This window comes from Hyperolius riggenbachi, chromosome 4, assembly GCF_040937935.1.
Source record: "Hyperolius riggenbachi isolate aHypRig1 chromosome 4, aHypRig1.pri, whole genome shotgun sequence".
Classification (NCBI taxonomy): Eukaryota; Metazoa; Chordata; class Amphibia; order Anura; family Hyperoliidae; genus Hyperolius; species Hyperolius riggenbachi.
Window position 1 is genome coordinate 312,296,573 of NC_090649.1, and position 21,318 is coordinate 312,317,890.

The following is a 21,318-nucleotide window of genomic DNA, read 5'->3' on the forward strand; positions in this document are numbered from 1 at the left end:
ATGATCTGCAGAATCACCAATAATACAAGTAAGACTAACCTCTGGACACCTGATAAAGTGTAAGTGTTTTGGTGCAACAGTAGGCTGTCTCCCGTGGGGCGGGAGACGCAGATAACAAAGAGCATGGACCACCTGAGGAGCAGGTGGCCCTTGGCTGTGTGAGGACTATCTCCTAGGAAAGGGGACAGAAATCACCTGAGAGCCAGTGATTCCCTGCCATACCAAGAATCAGACTATACTGCAGCCAAAGGACTCCTAAGGGATAGAGCCCTTGGCTTTACTGCAGAGAGGCCTCTCTGAGGAGCAGGAGGTCCCTGCAGCTAACTGGCACTAGGTGGAATAGTGTCACGGGTAGTACAGACAGGTTGAACACTTGAGGGATGAGTGACAGTCCGAGGGGTCGGGCAGGCCAGGTCGGCAACACCCGAGCTAATGGTATCTTGGTTGGGATAAAACTGCATTTCGGTTCCTGTTTGAATGGCCTGTGGAAATCGTTTTGGTTACCCACTGTGAGTGTATCTTGTCTTTCCAAATGTTGCTGAAGAATTTCAGTCTGGCACCTACAGGCAATTCCTGGAGCTCGACACCATCAAAAAGACTTCTTCTGGTTTGATAGTTTCTGCTGATTTTTTTGCTTTGTAAGGCACCCTGGGAACTTCACCAGTCTTTTTTAAAATTTTTCCTGGATGATACGCTCTAGCATTTTTTTTTTTTATCTATTCTGTTGTTGTGAGGATGGAAAGTTCTGTTTGGCAGGTCTTCTGTCCTCGGGTAAGAGGCCCGATTTTCCTCCTGTTGATTTGGAAGTAGAAGTTTGCTGTTCTGGGCTGGAAAATAAAGTCATAAAATGACTTATCAGAATATTGCACTCCCATTAACGGATTAACATACCTGTTTGAACAACACCTACCTATCAATTTGTTGCTGGTCTGTATAAGACGCATCTGTGTCAAGAGGGACAGGTGACAACTGTTTATTTATTTATTTCCTTTTAAGCAATGTCAGTTACCTGGCTATTATGCTGATTCTCTGCCTCTAATACTTTTAGCCATAGCTCCTGAACAAGCACATGCAGATCATGTGTTTCTGACATTATTGACAGATCTGACAAGGTTAGCTGCATGCTTGTTTCTGGTGTGATTCAGACACTTCTGCAGAGACCTCGATCAGCAGGGCCGACTCGCATAGTTTAACCCCCTGAGCGTTACGCCGCTCAGGAGGGTTTGCAGCCGAGAGTACCCCAGTATAATTTTTTGAGATCGCATAGTTGTAATAGCTTCAGCTAGCACTAGGCTAGCTAGCAATCTCAAATTATACTGGGGGACTCCTGGGGACAGCCGGCGGTATGCCCGACAGTGTCGGGCATACCGCTTAGGAGGTTTAAAAGGAAATAAATATGGCAGTCACCATATTCTTCATTTCCCCTTTAAAGAAGACCTTAACTCAAGCGCTGCAGTCAGGGAAAACAAAATATAGTTGCTGAGAATGTGTGTGTGTGTGTGTGTGTGTGTGTGTGTGTGTGTGTGTGTGTGTGTCTAGAGCAGGACTTTACTAATTCTACCACTTTTATCACCTAAAAAGTACCACCAGTGTGCCTGCGCAGTAGATTGGACGTGATCGGTTTTGGCTGTTTCTGCTGGAGCCTGAATGGAGACCAGCTACTGTGCATGCGCACACACCGACGAGTACTTTGGGGCTCCCAGCGCTGGATCCCATCTACTGAGGAGGGGGGAAAATCTGTTTAGGATACAAAGGCCTTCCCCTCCCTGAGGTAAGTACCCTCCAGGGGCACTTTTTACTTACAGGTTCACACAAAGAAGGGCATATGGGAGGGGAAAAGTAGGAGGCATTGGTGGGGAAAAAGACTACAACTAGATTGCTAGCCTACAGATCGTCAGTATTGGCAATCTGGAGGTAGATTGCCAATATAGGTAGCTTTGCAAGTTCCTCTCCCCATTCCCTCCTCCCCCCTCCTGCTTAATTATAGGTAGCCTGGTCCCACCACCAAAGAGCTGAGAGCTAGGCAGTGACCCACCACAAAGTTCGGCTCACCCTTGCTCACTCCTTGCTGTGCTGCCCTGCGATATAGTTCACACCTCATCATAGGTAAGCCAGCCGCAGTGAAGAGACAGCCAGGCAAACGGTGCACGCAGGGGAGAAACTAGAAATCACCGGGCTCCCCTTCAAAAATTTGGATGGGCCCAGTCAGGGCCGCTTTGGGGGTCAGGAGGGGTCGCAGCAAGAGGGGAGAGCGTAGCCCCCACGTTGTCAGGGAGGGGGGACAGTGCTCCCCCCCCCCCCCCCCCAGCCCCTGGCTCTCCCCTCCAGCATCAATCACTGGCAGCAGGCGGTGGGCAGGAACACATACCTCCGTGTTCCACAGCGGAGGGGTCATGAAGTAGCATCAGACACTTAGAGAGCGGAACCTCTGGCGCGTGGAACGCATAAAGGTATGTGTTCCTGCCTGCTGCCACTGATTGATGCTGGAGGGGAGAGCCTGAGGTGAGGGGGAGACTGTCCCCCCCTCCCCGCCGATGTATGGCCATGCTCTCTCCTCATGCTCCAACCCCTCCTGCCCCCCAAAGGGGCCCCAAGCCGCCCTATTGTTACGCCACTGGGGGCATGGTGACGGCGTGTATACTTCAGATAGAGGAAGTGAGCAGTGATGTCACTTTCTGTATCTGTGCCATCACTGTGCTCTGTTTGCCTGGCTGTCTCTTCCTCACTGATCTGAGGTCTGAAGTATGTCGCAGAGCAGCACAGCAAGGAGTGAGGGCGGGGGAGCCAAACGTTGTAGAGGAAGGACAGGCTCAGGATAAGTGGCAGGCGGGCAATAAAGTGGCAGGCAAACCTGGTGTGTACCACCTGGCCAACAGCAAAGTACCACCGGTGGTACGCGTACCACAGGCTGAAAAGCCTTGGTGTAAGCATCAGTTCATCCAACTCCACCCACTTGTTACCCTTGTAACAGACCAGTCAATTATTCTCGTCAAGGCACAAGCCATGTAATACCTAGTGAAATCTAAGACGCTGTTTCCCCCCCTCCCCCTTGTTTAGACTATACCATGACCTGCCTGTTTAATCGGGGTTTGGCTTTCCTATTCATGTTACGTGGTGGGGTTTGTGCACAGATTATGGTGACTAATAGGGAAAAAAATATGTTTTTAGCACGTTGTCTAGTTGATTCTTCCCTCAGCACTTGGCTGATGATATCGGGAGGATTCCTGAAAACCATGAGGTTGTTGTAAAGCCCACTCTACACCATACAATTCCACACGCGATCAATCGAATTCAATTGGATCAATTAAATGTAACATGTCCAATCGGGATTTGATTGGTAGTGTGGTCGATTTTGCATAGTTATCAATGCAAAAACGACCACATTACTGATCAATTCCCGATCGGATATGTCGAATTTAATCGATCCAATCAAATTCAATCGATCACGTGTGGAATTCTATGGTGTAGAGGGGGCTTTACAAGGCATCATACCTCAGGTCTTTATAATTTATCATACGGGCACCACAGTGGCGTAGTGGTTAGCACTCTTGCCATGTAGCGCTGGGTCACGGGTTTGAATCCCAGCCAGGTCAACATTTGCAAGGAGTTTGTATGTTCTTCCCGTGTCTGCGTGGGTTTCCTCTGGGTACTCTGGTTTTCTCCCTCACCCCAATAACATACGGATAAGTTAATTGGCTTCCCCCTAAATTGGCCCTAGACTATGATACATGCACTACACGATACATACATAGACATAAGACTATGGTAGGGACTAGATTGTGAGCCCCTCTGAGGGACAGTTAGCGACAAGACTATATACTCTGTACAGCGCTGCGTAATATGTCAATGCTATATAAATACATAAATGAATACGTTCAACATGTGTTAGGCCCCTCCCACACAGGAGACTTAAACTTCCCCAGACAGGAAGTAAAGTGAAGCTGGAGCCCAGAGCGGAGAAGGAGACCGGGGGACTTACGCTGGCCGGTTCAGAAAATGTATGAGGGGGGGGGGGGTGTGAATCAGTTTCATAGTGAAATCGATTCAAAATCTGTTTGCAGTGCAGGCAGCCTATAGATCCCTCTTTGATCAGATTCGATTACAGAGGTATCTATCTGCTGGTCGATCTGGTGGCAATCGACCAGTGTATGGCAGCCTTTAAGCTGGCCATACACTAGGCCGATTCCCCGCCGATCGACAGCAGATTCGATCACTGGGATCGAATCTGCTGTCACATTGTTCACGCTACATGCTAAATAGATCGATCGCTCCGTGCGGGAAATTACCGTCGATCGCCCGCGGGTAGGGAGCGCGTCGCTAGCAGCGTTCGAGTGTCCGACGACCGACGCAATAGAGCGGCAATACATTACCTGCTCCGCCGGCGCGACTCCCCCGGTCACCGCTGCTCCGTCTCAGCTCTGGTCTGGTCTCCGGGTCCGGCATGCTTCACTTCTTCTAGCCCGGCAGGAAGTTTAAACAGTAGAGGGCGCTCTACTGTTTAAACTTCCTGCCGGGCAGGGAGAAGTGAAGCATGCCGGAGACCAGAGCGGAGAAGACAGAGGAGACCTGGGGACTGGAGTCGTGCCGGCGGAGCAGGTAATGCATGTGGGCGGGGGGAGCGGTGGCAGCACCACCACCACAGATTGTGATTGGTTTCATGCTGAAATCGGTTCACAATCTGTTTGCAGTAAAGGCAGCCAAACGATCCCTCTCTAATCAGATTCGATCAGAGAGGGATCTATCTGTTGGTCGAATCTGATGGCAAATCGACCAGTGTATGGCTACCTTTAGATTTACTGTAATTAGATTATTTTCTGTAGAGTCTGGACATTATCTCTGGTGCATTGTCTTCTGGTTATCTCCTGCTGAGTAGAACAATGCCTAATTGCTAGGGAGATAGATGGTTAGATAGATAATTTCTAAAGGCCCATACACACGTCGGATTTTAGCGAACGACCCGTCGTTTGAACGTTCCGTCGTTCGGACGTTTTCGCGTCAAATCCGACGTGTGTACAGACTATCGTTCGGGTGATAAGACTGGTTACCAACGATCCGCCGGGCGGATCGCTGGTAACCAGTCTTATCACCCGAACGATAGTCTGTACACACGTCGGATTTGACGCGAAAACGTCCGAACGACGGAACGTTCAAACGACGGGTCGTTCGCTAAAATCCGACGTGTGTATGGGCCTTAACATGTTGGACATTATCTATCTGGCAGGTAAATCTAACAGAAAATCTTACATAAATTGTATGGTCTATTCCCAGCATTAAGCCTCCCTTGTGAAAGGGGCCTTATGCTGGGCATACACGGCGTCGAGGGAGGCTTATCAATCGGGCCTGATGGCTCGATTTGATAATATCCGACGTGTCCGATCACCGCAGGCATCGATTCCGCGCTCCGATACCCGCGGGTGGACAATAGCGGCGAATCAAGCGGAAGATAAGAAACGCCGGCGGGGACGAGCGGGAATCGATCCGGTTGGACGAGCGGGAATGCGGCAGGAGTCGATCCGGCGGCCGATTATGAGTACACACTATGAGATTTTCTGGCCAATTTTACTGTCAGATCGATTATTTCCAACATGTCCGATTTTTGCTTTCCGATATTTTCCTATAAAAGTTAACGGAAATCGATCGGAAAGCAAATTGGACTTGTTGGAAATAATCGATCTGACAGTAAATCGACCATAAAATCTCAGTGTACCCAGCATAAGGCTAGGTTCCTACTTGAGCCAGACCTGAATGGCTAGTGGGAGCAGACAGTGTAGTGTCCGTTCTGATGGTCTTGTTAGCAATCGGACATGCTTGAAAACTATGCCCATTCACTATTGTTATAAATTAACAAAACCTGTAGTAAAACTGAGCCTAGGTGCTGGCGGGCGCAGGCTGCGGCAGAGTGTATCAATTCACCTGTCCCCACTCGCCGATGTGCTGCACACTGCTCTCCATTTTCCCCAACACTTCCGCCTGATGGTTTCTATTGTAATGGGGGTTTGTGGGAATGCTGGGAAATGTAGTCTGGCATCTATCCTTTGTACTTTGTGCATCACAAGTCCATCACCTGATTGACCTGTCCACCACTTGAATCCAGTGAAGAGAGAAACTGAGCTGTAGAGCAGTGGCAAGTACTGTATATTTGGCCTTTGAAGCAGGCATTCTGTATACTGCTTTGCACTATTTATATTCAGTCATGCTAATTAACGCACGCACGCACGCACGCACGCACGCACGCACGCACGCACGCACGCACGCACGCACGCACGCACGCACGCACGCACGCACGCACACACACACACACACACACACACACACACACACACACACACACACACACACACACACACACACACACACACACACACACACCTCTATCTATCTCTTTTTTTTTTTTTTTTTTTTTACAATTCTGAGTTTTGTTGGTTAAAGTAATGAAGCTTATACTAAATTTATAGTACATTCATGTGTTTTTAATTGCCAATTCATCTGTTTATTATATTATATGGGCATTAATTACCTTTTTATTTCAGGTTGTGAACAATGAATGTAGACCATGAAATCAAACTGTTGGTGGAGCAGATGCATCGTCTTGGCAAAAGAGGTGAACATCAAGATCTTTTAAATGAGCATAATATCATTTCATATAGTAATACCATTGAAGTTAAATTCCAGCCTAGACTTTCTGTTCAGTTTTTGGTTCAGTGAGAATGGGTTAGAATCTCTGTCCAGCTTCTTAGGTTCTGGTTGGAAAGACATCATCTCATATACTGACCCACAGTTGAGTAAACAGCAAAGTTGACTATCTGAGCTGAACAAACAGAAAAGTAACTGACGCCAGTGTTTTACGATTTTGTGCACGATTTTTTTTTTTCTTTTTTAGTGACTCCCGGATTTTTTATAAAGCACTTTTCTAAGCGCTTTTGAAGAACAATTCTATTCTTTCACTTCCTGACGTCAGGACGTGAACTCTTTCACCCGGAAATGAATAAATACAACGTATTTATTCATGAAAGCGCTGGGGAAATCGCTATACAAAGCACTTTTTCAAGTGCTTTGAGATTTCCCTATACCTTCTATTGGGGCAAATCAATGGGTAAAATGGTACAGGCAGCGCTTTGGTGGGCGGATCGGAATCGAAACCTGCTTCTACGTGAACACTCTCATAGGGGATCATTGCACAACCGCTTTTAGGGCGATTTTGAAAATTGCCAGCGCTTAAAAAAAGCCAAAAGTGCCCTTATTGTGAACAAGCCCTTAGGGCCCATTCACACTTGAAACTGCAAAACTGCGTGAGTGATTTTTCAGCGCAGCGCCCTTCTATAGCACTGAAACGCAATCGCCGGGAAATCGCCTGAAAATGGTGCAGGCGATGCGTTTGCATTTCGTGATTTTGGGCGATTTGCGGGGATTAGCGCAAATCATCCAAGTAAGAACGGGCCCATAGGGTTTAATTACTTATTAGTGCTTGAGCGTTTTGCCGAAATCGCCGGCAAAACGCTCAAGTGTGAATGGGCCCTCTGGGCCTGTTTCCACTACATGCAGATTCTGGATGCAGAAAAACTCCAATGAAAGCCTATGAGCCTGTTTCCACTAAACATGATTTTTCTGATTGAAAAAAAAAAAGGGAAACCTAGACCCTAAACAAGCATGGAGATCGGTTGTTTTGACAAATCTGGCAAGATTTTTGTCAAAACAAATCAAACACCTTGATGCCAGAATGATCTGTGGGAATGCCAGGTAACTGGTATTGTTTAAAAGCAAATATGTCGGCCTCCATATATCTCTCACTTCAGGTTTCCTTTAAAGAGAACCCGAGGTGGGTTTGAAGAATATTATCTGCATACTGAGGCTGGATCTGCCTATACAGCCCAGCCTCTGTTGCTATCCCAAACCCCCCTAAGGTCCCCCTGCACTCTGCAATCCCTCATAAATCACAGCCACGCTGCTGACAAACAGCTTGTCAGAGCTGGCTGTGTTTATCTCTATAGTGTCAGTCTGCTGCTCTCCCCGCCTCCTGCAGAACTCCGGTCCCCGCCTGCATCCCTTCCCTCCCTGCTGATTGGAGGGAAGGGACAGGGGCAGGGACCGGAGCTCTGCAGGAGGCGGGGGAGCAGCTGAGACTGACACTACAGATGTAAACACAGCCTCACATCGTGGCTGTGATTTATGAGAGATTGCAGAGTGCAGGGGGACCTTAGTGGGGTTTGGGATAGCAACAGAGGCTGGGCTGTATAGGCAGATCCAGCCTCTGTATGCAGATAACATTCTTTAAACACACCTCGGGTTCTCTTTAAGAAAAAAAAATCCCCTGTGTAAGTCCCTTCAGTCGGAGCATGCCGTTTGCCTGCTTGGTCCGCAGTATCATACACTGAAAATGCAAGCTAGAAAATATGTAGCACTTTCCTCTGTATTACCAAATCCTCTCTAGTGATCCAGTGTATGCAGCCTTACAAGTCCAGACAGCTGCTTAAATCCAAAGACAGCTGATACAGAATACTCAAAACTTTTGCTGTTATTTCAGTTTAGCTCCCTCAAGTTTATTTTAATCTTTCCTGACTCCATAGAATGTAGTGCAGGGGTGCCCACACTTTTTCAAGTCGCGAGCTACTTTTAAAATGACCAAGTCTAGGAGATCTACCAACATACGCACGCACGCACCCACGCACGCACCCCCCCCCCCCCACACACACACACGCACATATCCCAGCATAGTTAGGCACATGGTTGGTCACAGAATCCTTCCCCCACAGAGTGTCATAATCCCCCCTCCCCATCACAGCATAGTTGTTAAAAAATGGTCACAAAACCCTTCTCCAACACCCGCCCCCCCCTTCACAATCCTTCTTCCCCCACAGCACATGGCTCCTATAATCAAATCTATAAACACATCTATAAACGACCCCCCCCCCCCCCCCCCCTCCAACCACCACAAAGAATTAGGCTCAATCAAGCAACCCCTCCATCTTCATGAAATCTGAAATTCCATTTGCCCACCTTGCAAAGCAGTCTCTTTAGCCCCCTTTCTGTGCGCAGGAAATCCTCCATTCAGTTGTCTCTGCTAATCTCACAAGAGCGGGGATGACTGTTAGCCACTGAAGATCCACGGGACTTGGGGAGGCATGGCCACATGGCTTGCATCACAGAGCCTGAAGGGGAAGGAGAGGCTTCCCATTTGCTCTTCTCCCCTTCAGCCACACCTCTCCCCATGAGCCGCACCTCTCCCCTTCAGCTGCCGATCCTGGTAGGAGAAAATGACAGCCGCAGCTACATAGTTTCAGAGCCGGAATTAACAATTTGACAGGACGCGGCCGGACGGCCGCGATCTACTCAGAGGGCGGTCGCGATCTACCGGTAGATCGCGATCGACGTATTGGGCACCCCGGATGTAGTGCAATTACATTTACATATTTATAGTTGTGGACGTATTCTTAAGACTGTACAAGTGCAATCTCTCATTAAAGGAACTAAAATTTTAGTTTAGGCTAATTAGATCAGTGAAATAGGACTTCACATTGACTGCGCGTTCTTTTCTTTGATTTGGATGCAACTTTTTCACTAGTGTATTGTCATGTAACGCCTTTCATTTGCAGACGGTGATGGGATGCTGAAAGTGAAGTTTGGAGTATTATTTAATGATGACACCTGTGCCAATCTATTTGAAGCCATGGTTGGAACCCTGAAAGCTGCCAAACGTAAGAAGATAGTGACTTATGCTGGAGAATTGCTCTTACAAGGTGTACATGACAACACTGAGATTCTGCTGCTTCAGGAATAACTGCAAGATGAATGTCCTCTTAATATGCACTGAAAATATCAAAGCCTATATTGGAAAAAAAAGACAGACAAATTTATTTTTTTTAATTCTACAAACATTCCCAATATCTTTTTATAGTTTTTGATTGCAACCACTTTCCTTTTGGGATCTTGAATGTTCAAACCAGCAATAAAGTCACCTGGCATAGTAAAATATGTGCGTGCACAGCAGAATTTATTTTAAATGTTTTGTGTGATAACCCCTGTATAATTTATCAGTAGTTTATTATTATCCTTTTTGGCTAAAGAGATTTGTATGATTATTTTTAGTTTTAATATGGATTATGCAAAAATGTCCTCTCCCTTTTGTGTGTAAGTGTTTCAGTTTTGTAGCAACTTTTTAAAAAGTTGCAAAATGTTTCAGATCGATGTCCAGATGACACGCACCTGATGGTGATAAAACCTGCCCTATGTCAGAAATGACTTTGTAAGGGCAGGTTCACATTGGAGACTAAATCACGATCTGGTGGGCAAAATCTTGCATTTTACTGCAATTTGCGCTTAAATAGAATGAGAATCACAGTGCGATTGTCACCAAAGCGCTGCATGCAGCACATTTGTGATTGATCGCGAACACTGCAGTGAGAATGTATCCATAGGGATACATTAACAGCAGCGCTTTGCTGATCGCCAGTGATCAGCAAAGTGCTGCAAAAGCAAAGCCTCACAAGCACTATAGTAAAAGAATCTGAAGCGCTATAGCAGGGGTCAGGAACCTTTTTGGCTGAGAGACATAAACGCCATATTTTAAAATGTGGTTCCCTGAGAGCCATACAATGGGCTTGATTCACAAAGCCGTGCAAACTGTTTAGCACGGGTGTGCTAAACAGTTAGCACGTGAAGTGCCGTTCGCGGACTTTTGCACGCGCAAAGTGCCGCAATTCGTGCGATCGTGGACTTTTGCGCGCATGATTTGTGCGAATCACGGCACTTTGCACGCGCAATCAATATGTTTCAAACTGAGACAGTGCGCATGTGCAGCAGAGGGCTCACGTCCCTGTTGCCATGAGGATGTGTACACAGTTGATCCGCAGGGCAGCGGTAGTGTCACACTTCTTCAGCTTCTCTTGGGTTTCAGCACCATCCGCAATTTCCCCACGAGCCAGACAGGAGAAATACCGACTAACAGCTTTTACAATTAGCTTGCTGACTAGGGGGTTGATTCACTTTGTAGGACGAGATCCCTGCACTTTGATTGGCCCAACAGGCAGCCTATTGGGCCAAAGTGCAGGATCTCATCCTACAAAGTCACTGGACCTGACTGGGTCTAGAGTGGGACAAATGGAGCAGTCGTTCGTTTTGGGGTAGCACGAGTAAGTTAGTAGTGCATGCTACTAATTGTATTTGTGCTGCCACACTAAGCTGTGCTGCTTGAGCAGTATAGCTTAGTGAATCAACCCCTACTGATTTGTATGTGAGCCAGATGTAACCATCAAATGAGCCACATCTGGCTCCTGAGCTATACTGTAGGTTCCTTACCCCTGCGCTGTAGCAAAAGAATCTCACAGCACTACGTATTATGCAGCTAATCTAGAGGATAAAAAATAAGGCCTCCAAGATATAGCAAATACTTTATTAAAGAGTAACTGTCAGGCTGCAAAAGCTAATTTAAACCTCTATTCTCCTGTGTTAAACAGTTTGAAAGGGAGCCAAAAAGGCAATACTGCAGTTAAAAATCTCTCTTACTTTAGATGTTTGCTGACAGCAAGGCTCTGTATTCCCAGGCTCCTAAGGAGGACGCAAGCCGAATAACAGATACTGCAAAACATTCTGGGGCCCTCCCCTAGCTGCTAGTGAGGCTCAGGTTTCAACAGCATGTAACAGTCTAGCTCACAGCACTAATAAATCTCGGGCAGAGTACACTGCAGGAGTCCGCTATTGTTCCTAGCCACATGGCTAATTAATATTCACTGCACAGTGGTGTTATTCATTACCAGCGTTTGTGAGAGTGGAATCATCAGGAAGCAGGCAGGACATGACGACACATTTAGCTTCATAGGAGACAGACAAACATGGAACCTGCCATGAGCTGTCAGGAGCATCATTCTCTGCAAATACTATATAAAAATTATGTGAAGTACAAACATGGACAGTGAAATGCATATGTAATGTAAGTACAGCCAATCTTTAGCTCAGGGCCGGGCCGAGGCAAAGGCTGGAGAGGCTCCAGCCTCAGGGCGCAGTGTAGGAGGGGGCGCAGAATTCATTCAGCTGTCATTCCTAATTGTGTTTGAAGCAGAAAGAAATAAGAAAAGGGGATACATGGCAGTGACTGCAAGCCAGATAACTAGATATTAAGGTGTTGGGGAGGTTGTGGGCCCTGTGGCGCCTCTTATGCTTCATACACACTTGAGATAAAAGTCTTTGGAAAATGCAAGATCACAGACCAATCTTACCCCCTTCCATGTAGTATGAGAGCCATACTCTACACAGTCTATTCTATGGAGCTGAACTCCTCATCAGATAAAATCTTTGCAAGATGCTGCACACAAAGATGCCCGTACACACTCAAAAGATCATTATCTGCAAAAGATCTGTTCCTGCAAAAAAATCCATTCCTGCAAAATACATTCATAGTCTATGAGATCTACAGATCCTCATACACACCTGGTTTAACAGACAATCATCTGCAGATCATCTGCAGATCAGATCCACCAGGATGGATTTTCAGATCTGCAGATGATTGCCAGATATGCAGATGAAGTCTGTTAAACCAGGTGTGTATGAGGATCTGCAGATCTCATAGACTATGAATGCATTTTGCAGGAATGGATTTTTTGCAGGAACAGATCTTTTGCAGATAATGATCTTTTGAGTGTGTACGGGCATCATTGTGTGCAGCATCTTGCAAAGATTTTATCTGATGTGGAGTTCAGCTCCATAGAATAGACTGTGTAGAGTATGGCTCTCATACTACATGGAAGGGGGTAAAATTGGTCTGTGATCTTTCATTTTGCAAAGACTTTTATCTCAAGTGTGTATGAAGCATTAGTCTAATAGCAATCAGTGTGTGAGTGCTGGGGTGGCAGGGATGGAGGGGCGCACTTTGGTGTCTCAGCCTTGGGTGCTGGAGGACCTTGTTCCGGCTCTGCTTTAGCTACTGATATATGTGTTTATTTTCTCTGAGACCTTATACCTAACAGCTCCTCTTTAAAGATACAAAATGTCCAATAACAATCCTCCCTAAATTGTAACGATAACTAGACAACTGCTTCTCCTACATGACATAATAAAAACGTGACTCAAGCAGATATAAATTGCCATAACGCTTGCTACAACAAAATTATGATAAAGTACCTGGCAGTGGTTAATTGTACAAGTAACACAACTGGCCAGAGAAATGATACCAGCACACCACATGCATCCACGCATTCACATCATACATACACATGTGCCAATGTCCATACAGTTTAGGGGGCCCCTATGTTGTTATATTTCCTGTATAGCTTAATGGCAGCAATACTACGGGGTTAGTCCCGCCTCCTAACCCCTACAGGACTGGTCTCTATAAATTTTAGCTCTGCCCCTCCATACATGCGTTTTTTTTTTTTTCCCGTCCTACCTACAGGACTGTGTAATTTTAGCTTTGGAGGAATCTTTTTTTTTTTTTTTTTTTTTTTTTTTTTCCCATCTTTTATTTTTCACTTTGTTTTTGTTTTTTCCTTCTGGAATAGTAGATTTTCTTCATTTTTTGCCCTTACCTGCTGCTTTCCTAGCAGCCACCATGCGGATTGCCTCCCAGCATGAAGCCCTGCTGTAGCACCTCTAAATGTCGTGGATGCGGTGGTAAGCCCCTCTTTCTGGGGCACTGTGACTGATTGGTTTCGCTGCAATGCGGCGAGTATAGGAGGGGGCAGTAGGCAGGATAGCTCCGAGCGAGGTGGAACGCAGGCGGAAGAGGGCTGCTCCCTGCGTTTCACGTTGTTCAGTCAACTTCCGGTTCAGAGGGCAGTGGGCGGACCAGAAGAAGGACGCCGGAAACTTTAAACAGCGCTCATTGCGGTGCGTGCGCTGGCTGGGGAAGCACGGAGACGCTGCTTATCGGTGAGCTACGCGGCGGATAGGTTCTGAGGTCGGCATACGAGCTGACGTTGACTTGTTGTCGCACTCATGACAATACCCTCTCTTTCAGGAAGAGCCTTTCTACGTACAGCACTACCTGGCCAAGTGGAACCTGAGAAGTTTAAAGGTACAGCTACTATCTTACCAAATCTATTGTTTATTTCTTCCACTGCCCTAGGGTCACCTCTCACTGCTCATCCTCTCCCTTTAGACCATTGTCAAAGCGAGGGAAATGGAGGATACTACTGCCCCTGAAATAGATCAGCTACAAACGGATGGGTAAGGGCTAGGGAACAGTTTTCTTTTTTCGTCCTAAGGAGGTTTTTTCTTTTAAAAGACCATGTTCATTAAAAATGAACATTTATCTTTTTCTTTCTTTTATGCTGCAGCCCTCCCCGATCTGAAAGATCCGCATCTGAGAGGAGAAGTTCTTCCTCCAAGGCGACAGGGAAATCAAGCTCCCATAGTCGTTCACAACCACATAAAGCTAAATCATGTTGGGCGTGTGGAGAGGACACAATATCAGCAAAATTGGTGTGTGCCAATTGCTTTTATTCCATTCCGATGGAGGAAGACATATATCAGGATTTACCGGCATTAGTCCGAGATGTCGTTAAAGAGAGTCTGAAGCGAGAATAAATCTCGCTTCAGACCTCATAGTTAGCAGGGGCATGTGTGCCCCTGCTAAAACGCAGCTATCCCGCGGCTTAATGGGGGTCCCGGATCCCCCAAATCCACTCGGTGCAGCGGGGGAGCGCTTCCTGGTTGGGGCAGGGCTAACCGCCTTCACTGAAAGGGGCGGGGGAGAGGCGGCGATGCATGTCTGATACACGCGACTGGAGGTAGGGCTGCAGCCGTTAGCCTTGCCTCCAGGAAGAAGAAATTTCACGACCAACTTGCGACCAACTATTGCGGGGGTGGGTTTGGGGGTGAAGGGACCCCCGATAAGCTGCGGGATAGCGGCGTTTTAGCAGGGGCACACATGCCCCTGCTAAGTATGAGCTCTGAAGCGAGATTTATTCTCGCTTCAGAGTCTCTTTAAGCAGACTCTGGCCGAGCAAATGCCATCCACCAGTGGGTTGTATATGGCAAGAGATTCAGAGGGTTCAGTTCTGTCAGAACCCACGGAATTTGAGGATGGAGTGGCTATAGGCTTCAAATTTTTCTCTGGTACCGCCATTCGTCAAATCAGTTAGATAGGCCATCCAGTGGGAAGAAGAGGAGCAACCACAGGCTAAAGCAAGAAGTTATTATCCACATTTGAAGAAAAAGACCATATCTTTTCCGGTCATGGAGGAGGTCAAGGAACTGATCCAGGAGGAATGGTCAAAAATGGACAGGAAGGTACCATTAGGGAACCGGATGTCCAAGCTGTATCCAGTAGAGGGAGACATAGTCACACAGCTGGAATCACCACCAACGGTTGACGCTTCGGTCATCCGCTTAGCACGTCATGTTACACTGCCATTAGAGGACTCGGTGGCGTTTCGAGATTCATTGGACAGAAAGATGGATCAGGATTTGAAGAAAATATACTCAAGTATGAGTAACACCTGCAGGCCAGCAATAGCCCTGACCTCGGTGGTTAGAGCTATGAGATCTTGGACGGATAACCTTGAGGGAGCAATCCAGGTAAAGGTAGATCGTAGTACTCTCCTGTTAGCCCTGGAGGAGTTCAAATTAGCGTCCGACTTTATAGGCGAAGCGGCTATAGATATTATTCGAGGAAATTCGAGAAGCATGTCTTATGCCGTGGGTGTTAAGCGAGCGATGTGGTTGAAGCCATGGAGCGCCGACCCAAATTCTAAGGCTGTATGGTGCAAGATTCCGTTCGACGGGAAGAACCTTTTCGGCGCGAAAATGGATTCGGCGATCTCCAGGGTGACAGGAGGCAAATCTGGATTGCTTTCCCAGGATAGCCGTCAGAAAAGATATAGGCCAGGAGATAAAAGAAAGTTCCAATATAAAACCCGGGATTACAGATCAAATAAGGGGAACCAGTCCTTTCGCAAATCCTGGCAATCAGGACAGTCGGCAATTGCAAAATTCAGTAAGCAGCGTGGCTCAAGCAACACCTCCCAGAACACAAAGTCATTCTGAAGATACGTCCGCCCAGTTGGAACCGGTTGGGGGCGGGCTCCAAAGATATTGCCAGCTCTGGGCGGAAAAAGTCAGAGACCCGTGGGTTACAGAGACCCTGACGAGGGGACATACTTGGACATTCAAACTACAGCCCCCAAAAACACACATGATAGTAACGAAAATTCCACCAGAACCTCAGGAGAGGGAGGTAGTTTTCCAGTATGTGGAAGAATTGATGCAAAAGAAAGCGATTATAGAGGTACCACGTATGGAGAGGTTCAGGGGTCTGTACTCCCCTCTATTCTTCGTAAGGAAGAGGTCAGGGGACTTGAGGCCCGTGTTGGATCTTCGCTTCCTCAATTCGCATATAGAACAAGAAAAATTCAAAATGGAGTCACTCCAAAGCATACTACCAACCATCCAACTCAACGACTGGCTAATCTCAATAGACTTATCCGATGCCTACCTCCACATACCGATCGGAAGAGGATTCCAAAGAAATCTACGATTTGCAATTGGAGACTCACACCACCAGTTTCAAGTACTCCCCTTTGGGATTTGTACCGCCCCTCGGACGTTCACGAAAATTCTTGTAACTTTAATAGCTTTATTTCGGCAAGAGAGTCTTCGGACTCACCACTACCTCGACGACATCTTGCTAGTCGCATCATCGAGGGAGAGGCTGCTTCAGCACAGAGACAAGCTGCTGTCAACCTTAAAGCAGTATGGATGGTTAATAAACGAGGGAAAGAGCAGATTACAGCCAACTCAAAATATAATTTTCCTTGGTGCAGAGCTGGACATGGAAAAGATTGGGTGAAGATTCCGCGGGACAAACTGCAGACGATAATCGACAGGGCAACGGACGCGTTGCAGGCCAACACACTAACCGCCAAACAATGTCTGATTCTAGGGACATGCACATCCACGATTCCCATGATAAAGTGGGCGAAGTGGAATATCAGTTTTCCAAAAACAGTTCTTAGACCAATGGAAGGGCATCAACTACTATCAGAAGATAATACTCACGCCCGACATGAGGAGGCAACTATCATGGTGCACGACCAAGGAGAACTTACTCAATTATCACAATTTAATCATGGACAGTCCAAAGATTATAACAACGGACGCAAGCCAGTGGGCCTGGGGTGCACAGTTGGACAACATGTTAGCACAGGGCAGATGGCACAATCATCAGCATCTACCAGCCAATGTTCTGGAAATAAGGGCAGCATTCAAAGCTCTAACCTTCTTCTCGAAACATATCCACGGGTCAGCAGTAACACTAAGGATGGACAATACCACAGCAGTGGCTTACATGCACAACCAGGGAGGGACGCACAGCTGGACCCTACTCAAAGAGGTGGCACCAATTATGGAGTGGGCGCAACGACATCTGACACTTCTACAAGCCGTACATATACCGGGAGTGCAGAATCAGGTGGCGGATGCGCTCAGTCGCAGCTGACTCGACAACAAAGAGTGGGCACTAAACCAGGAGGTATACAGGAACATCTGCAAAAGGTGGGGACAACCACAGGTGGATATGATGGCAACTCCAGACAACGCCAAGTGTCCAGTGTTTTACTCCAGGCACAAACATCCCCAAGCAGCAGGTTGGGATGCTCTAACCACGGAATGGAGGTTCAGCCTCGGGTATGTGTTTCCCCCAACGCCATTAATCCACAGGCTCCTGAAAAGAATACAGCGGGAACAGGTGGAGGTGATAGCAGTATTACCTTGTTGGCCTCGGAGGCCCTGTTTCCCACTGCTTCAGTGTCTAACATCGGAACCTCCAATGAAACTGCCCTGCACAAGTAACCTGTTGTCCCAAGGCAAGATCCTGCACCCTCGACCACAAATACTATCTTTAATGGCATGGAGGCTGAAAGGGAGAGGCTACAGGCAGTAGGCTGCTCTCCGGACGTCATTAGCACCTTACTGAAGGCAAGGAAGTGTACTACCAATAGGACCTACCACAGAACATGGGAAAGATTTATCGAATAACAGGGGCACACAATTACCTGTATTAAAGGTGACAGATGTCCTAGACTTCCTTCAAAGGGGGGTCGAACTGGGCTTAGCTCTTAGCACGATAAAAACACAGATTTCTGCCATCTCGGCTCTAACCTTAAAAAAATGGGCACTAGAACCGCTGGTAGTGCAGTTTATCAAGGCGGTAGCAAAGATCAAACCGCCCAAGAAAAAACTGGTACCCGCAGTGGAGTTTGCCTCTTGTTTTGAAAGGTCTCAGCAAAGAACCCTTTGAACCCTTAGCTAACTGTAACCTATACAATTTAACGCTAAAGGTACTTCTTACGGCCATAGTTTCCGCGAGAAGAGTCTGAATTACAGGCATTAAGCGGTGAAACCCCATACATGGAATTTTTCCCGGATAGGGTTACGGTAAGGCCAGTCCAGGAGTTTGTGCCCAAGGTAGCTAGTGAGTTTCATTTTAATCAAGAATGGAGCTTACCAACATTTTCAGACCCAGAGGCGGACAATCCAGACTCACTTAATATTCCGGTTTTACTGAGGGAATACATCAGTAGAACTGCTCAAATACGCACCACGAACAGACTATTCGTCATACCGTTTGGATACAGAAGGGGCCAACCGGCAACCACCCGGACGATAGCGACCTGGCTGGTCAAAGCTATTGCGTCAGCATACAGGGGCATGAATCAAACTCCCCCAAGGGAAGTTACCGCCCACTCAACGAGATCAGTTGCAACATCTTGGGCAGCTTTTGCGAGGATCGCACCAGAGACAATTTGTCGAGCGGCCAATTGGTCCTCGACTAATACGTTTATAAGACATTATAGAGTGGATCCGGGAGCATTATCCACGGTCCAATTTGGGAGAGAAATATTATCATCGGTGGGATATAATGTGATAAATCCATAAATGTAGACTATATGCATTTCTGTGATATTATGACTAATAAATATACAGCATTCAGAACCCCTCCCTGTTATGTTTTTATAGGCTAGTTAAATCCCCGTAGTATTTCTGCCATTAAGCTATACAGGAAAATGGAAAATTGTATACTTACCTGCAGGTAATTTTCCTTTCCTGTTTAGCTTCATGGCAGCATACAGAGGACCCACCCGGCATTAACAGTCAAATTGCAGACTACAAAAAGAAATCATGTATGGAGGGGCAGAGCTAAAATTTGTAGAGACCAGTCCTGTAGGGGTTAGGAGGCGGGACTACCCCCGTAGTATTGCTGCCATGAAGCTAAGCAGGAAAGGAAAATTACCTGCAGGTAAGTATACAATTTTCCGTTTTCCATGCATCGCTACGTGGCACTACTGCTCGTAGCGTGCACAATTACATTTTAACTGTGCTTCTCAATTTAAGCAGCTTTAGCAGCACAGCTTAATGAATCAAGCCCATTTCTTTTGCTATAGAAAATGTTCCAGATGATATACAAAAATAAAAATAAAAAAATGAACTCTTAAAGAGAACCCGAGGTGTGTTTGAAGAATGTTATCTGCATACAGAGGCTGGATCTGCCTATACAGCCCAGCCTCTGTTGCTATCCCAAACCCCCCTAAGGTCCCCCTGCACTCTGCAATCAGACTGTCACAAGAATAACTACGTACCTGGGGCAGGTGCGGCCAATTCGTAGAGGACAGCCTCCCCTGCGACTTACCACCCCCAGGCCCTGAAAGTGAGACAGGGAGGGACCAGTGGGAGACAAGGGGCAGGAGCGCTAGTGAGACAGCCGGTGTGACGTCGAGAAGCGTGACCAAACTGGCTCTCCGGCACTCCCGCGGGGGTTGTGCAATGACCTTGCAGCAGGAGTGGTATATGCTGCAGGTCGTAACCCCAGAGGATGGTTGCTCAGTTGCGGGCTTCTTGGTCTGAGGTGCACAGACGGAGTACCTTAGTGAGGTAGGTCCAGGTCCAGAGGCAAGCAGGAATCCAGTACGGGAACAAGTAGTTAGCCAGGCAGAGATAGATACCCAAGCGGATAGTCGGACAGGCAAGGGTTCAGCAACGGAGCGGGTAGTCAGCCAGGCAGAAGTCGGTATCAAAGCGGATAGTCGGACAGGCAAGGGTTCAGCAACAGAGCGGGTAGTCAGCCAGGCCAGGTTCAGCATTCCAGGAGCAGGAGCAGATTCGGAGATCAAGCACAGGAGACACAACGAAAGAACAAGCTGCAATACTACAGCACTGATCGTTGGTCTCTCCAGGTTTAAATAGGCCTTTGGACGGAAGTGACGTACGCGGCACGTGACGCACGCGTACGTCAGCACGCACCACGCCGCGCACGCGTTTGTTAATACGCATGACGCCACGCATGCGCACGGCAATACGCACCACACCACGCACGCGCACATCAATCAAAACACATGTACACGCGGACGCCCCGTACAGGCGCTCGCACGTCAGCACCCACATGGACGCGTCTCCACGCCCATGCCACGCTAATGCACATAGCGCCCGCGGGCACTGACAGCAAGACCCCCAGGAGCCCGGCCGCCCGCACCAGGACGCCCGCTGACACCAGTCTGTAGCCGCCGCCTTCCCTGGACACGTGAGTGACCGTGACAATGCCCCCTCCTAAAGGGCAGCCTCCGGATGCCTACTGGTGCAGGCTTGGCAGGGTATCTTCGATGGAAATTTCCCACAAGTCTTGATGCATGAACATCAGAAGCCGACTCCCAGGTATTATCCTCTATGCCATAGCCTTTCCATTTAATTAAATACTGAAGTTGCCCTCTTCTTCTTCTAGAATCCAGGATAGCCTCGACCTCAAACTCTTGATCACCATCCACCAAAACTGGCGGTGGAGGGTCCGTACTTCGACCAGGGAACACATTCGGAGAAACCGGTTTCAGTAGTGACACGTGAAAAACAGGATGGATCTTGCAACTTTCAGGTAACGTTAACTCATAAGCCACCTTCCCCACTTTCTTCTTGATCGGGAATGGACCAACGAACTTAGGTCTTAGTTTACGGGATGGACCAGGAATTTTCAAGTTCTGTGAGGATAGCCAGACCATATCCCCGATTTCCAAGTCCAAATTTCCTCTTCTATGTTGGTCCGCCTGGGATTTAAAATCCTCCTGGGCCTTGGTCATAAAGATCTGTAAAGTCTTGAAATTCTGTGATATTGATTTAATAAGTTCATCAGCAGCTGGTACAGTAGTCTCAGGAATAAGGTCAGGTAACAGGGTTGGGTGATAACCATAGTTTGCGAAGAATGGTGATTGTTGCGTAGTGGAATGAATTGAATTATTATAAGCGAATTCGGCAAACGGTAGTAACTGAAGCCAATTGTCTTGTAGAATGTTTAGGAAGCATCTAAGGTATTGTTCCAGGGTTTGATTTGTTCGTTCAGTCTGTCCG

The 21,318-nt window shown here is 47.3% G+C and overlaps 1 protein-coding gene across 2 annotated transcripts in view; it reads left to right on the top strand.

Moving 5' to 3' along the window:
• The window catches only part of ABRACL (ABRA C-terminal like), a 132,223-nt gene extending 122,256 nt beyond the window's left edge, over positions 1 to 9,967 (top strand). For both annotated transcript variants that reach the window (XM_068231684.1, XM_068231683.1), the window contains exons 2-3: positions 6,531 to 6,601; positions 9,591 to 9,967. In XM_068231684.1, coding sequence (XP_068087785.1) covers positions 6,541 to 6,601; positions 9,591 to 9,775 — 246 coding nt within the window. In that variant the 5' untranslated portion in view covers positions 6,531 to 6,540 and the 3' untranslated portion in view covers positions 9,776 to 9,967. The remainder of the gene's footprint in view (positions 1 to 6,530; positions 6,602 to 9,590) is intronic.
• Positions 9,968 to 21,318: the final 11,351 nt, after the last annotated feature.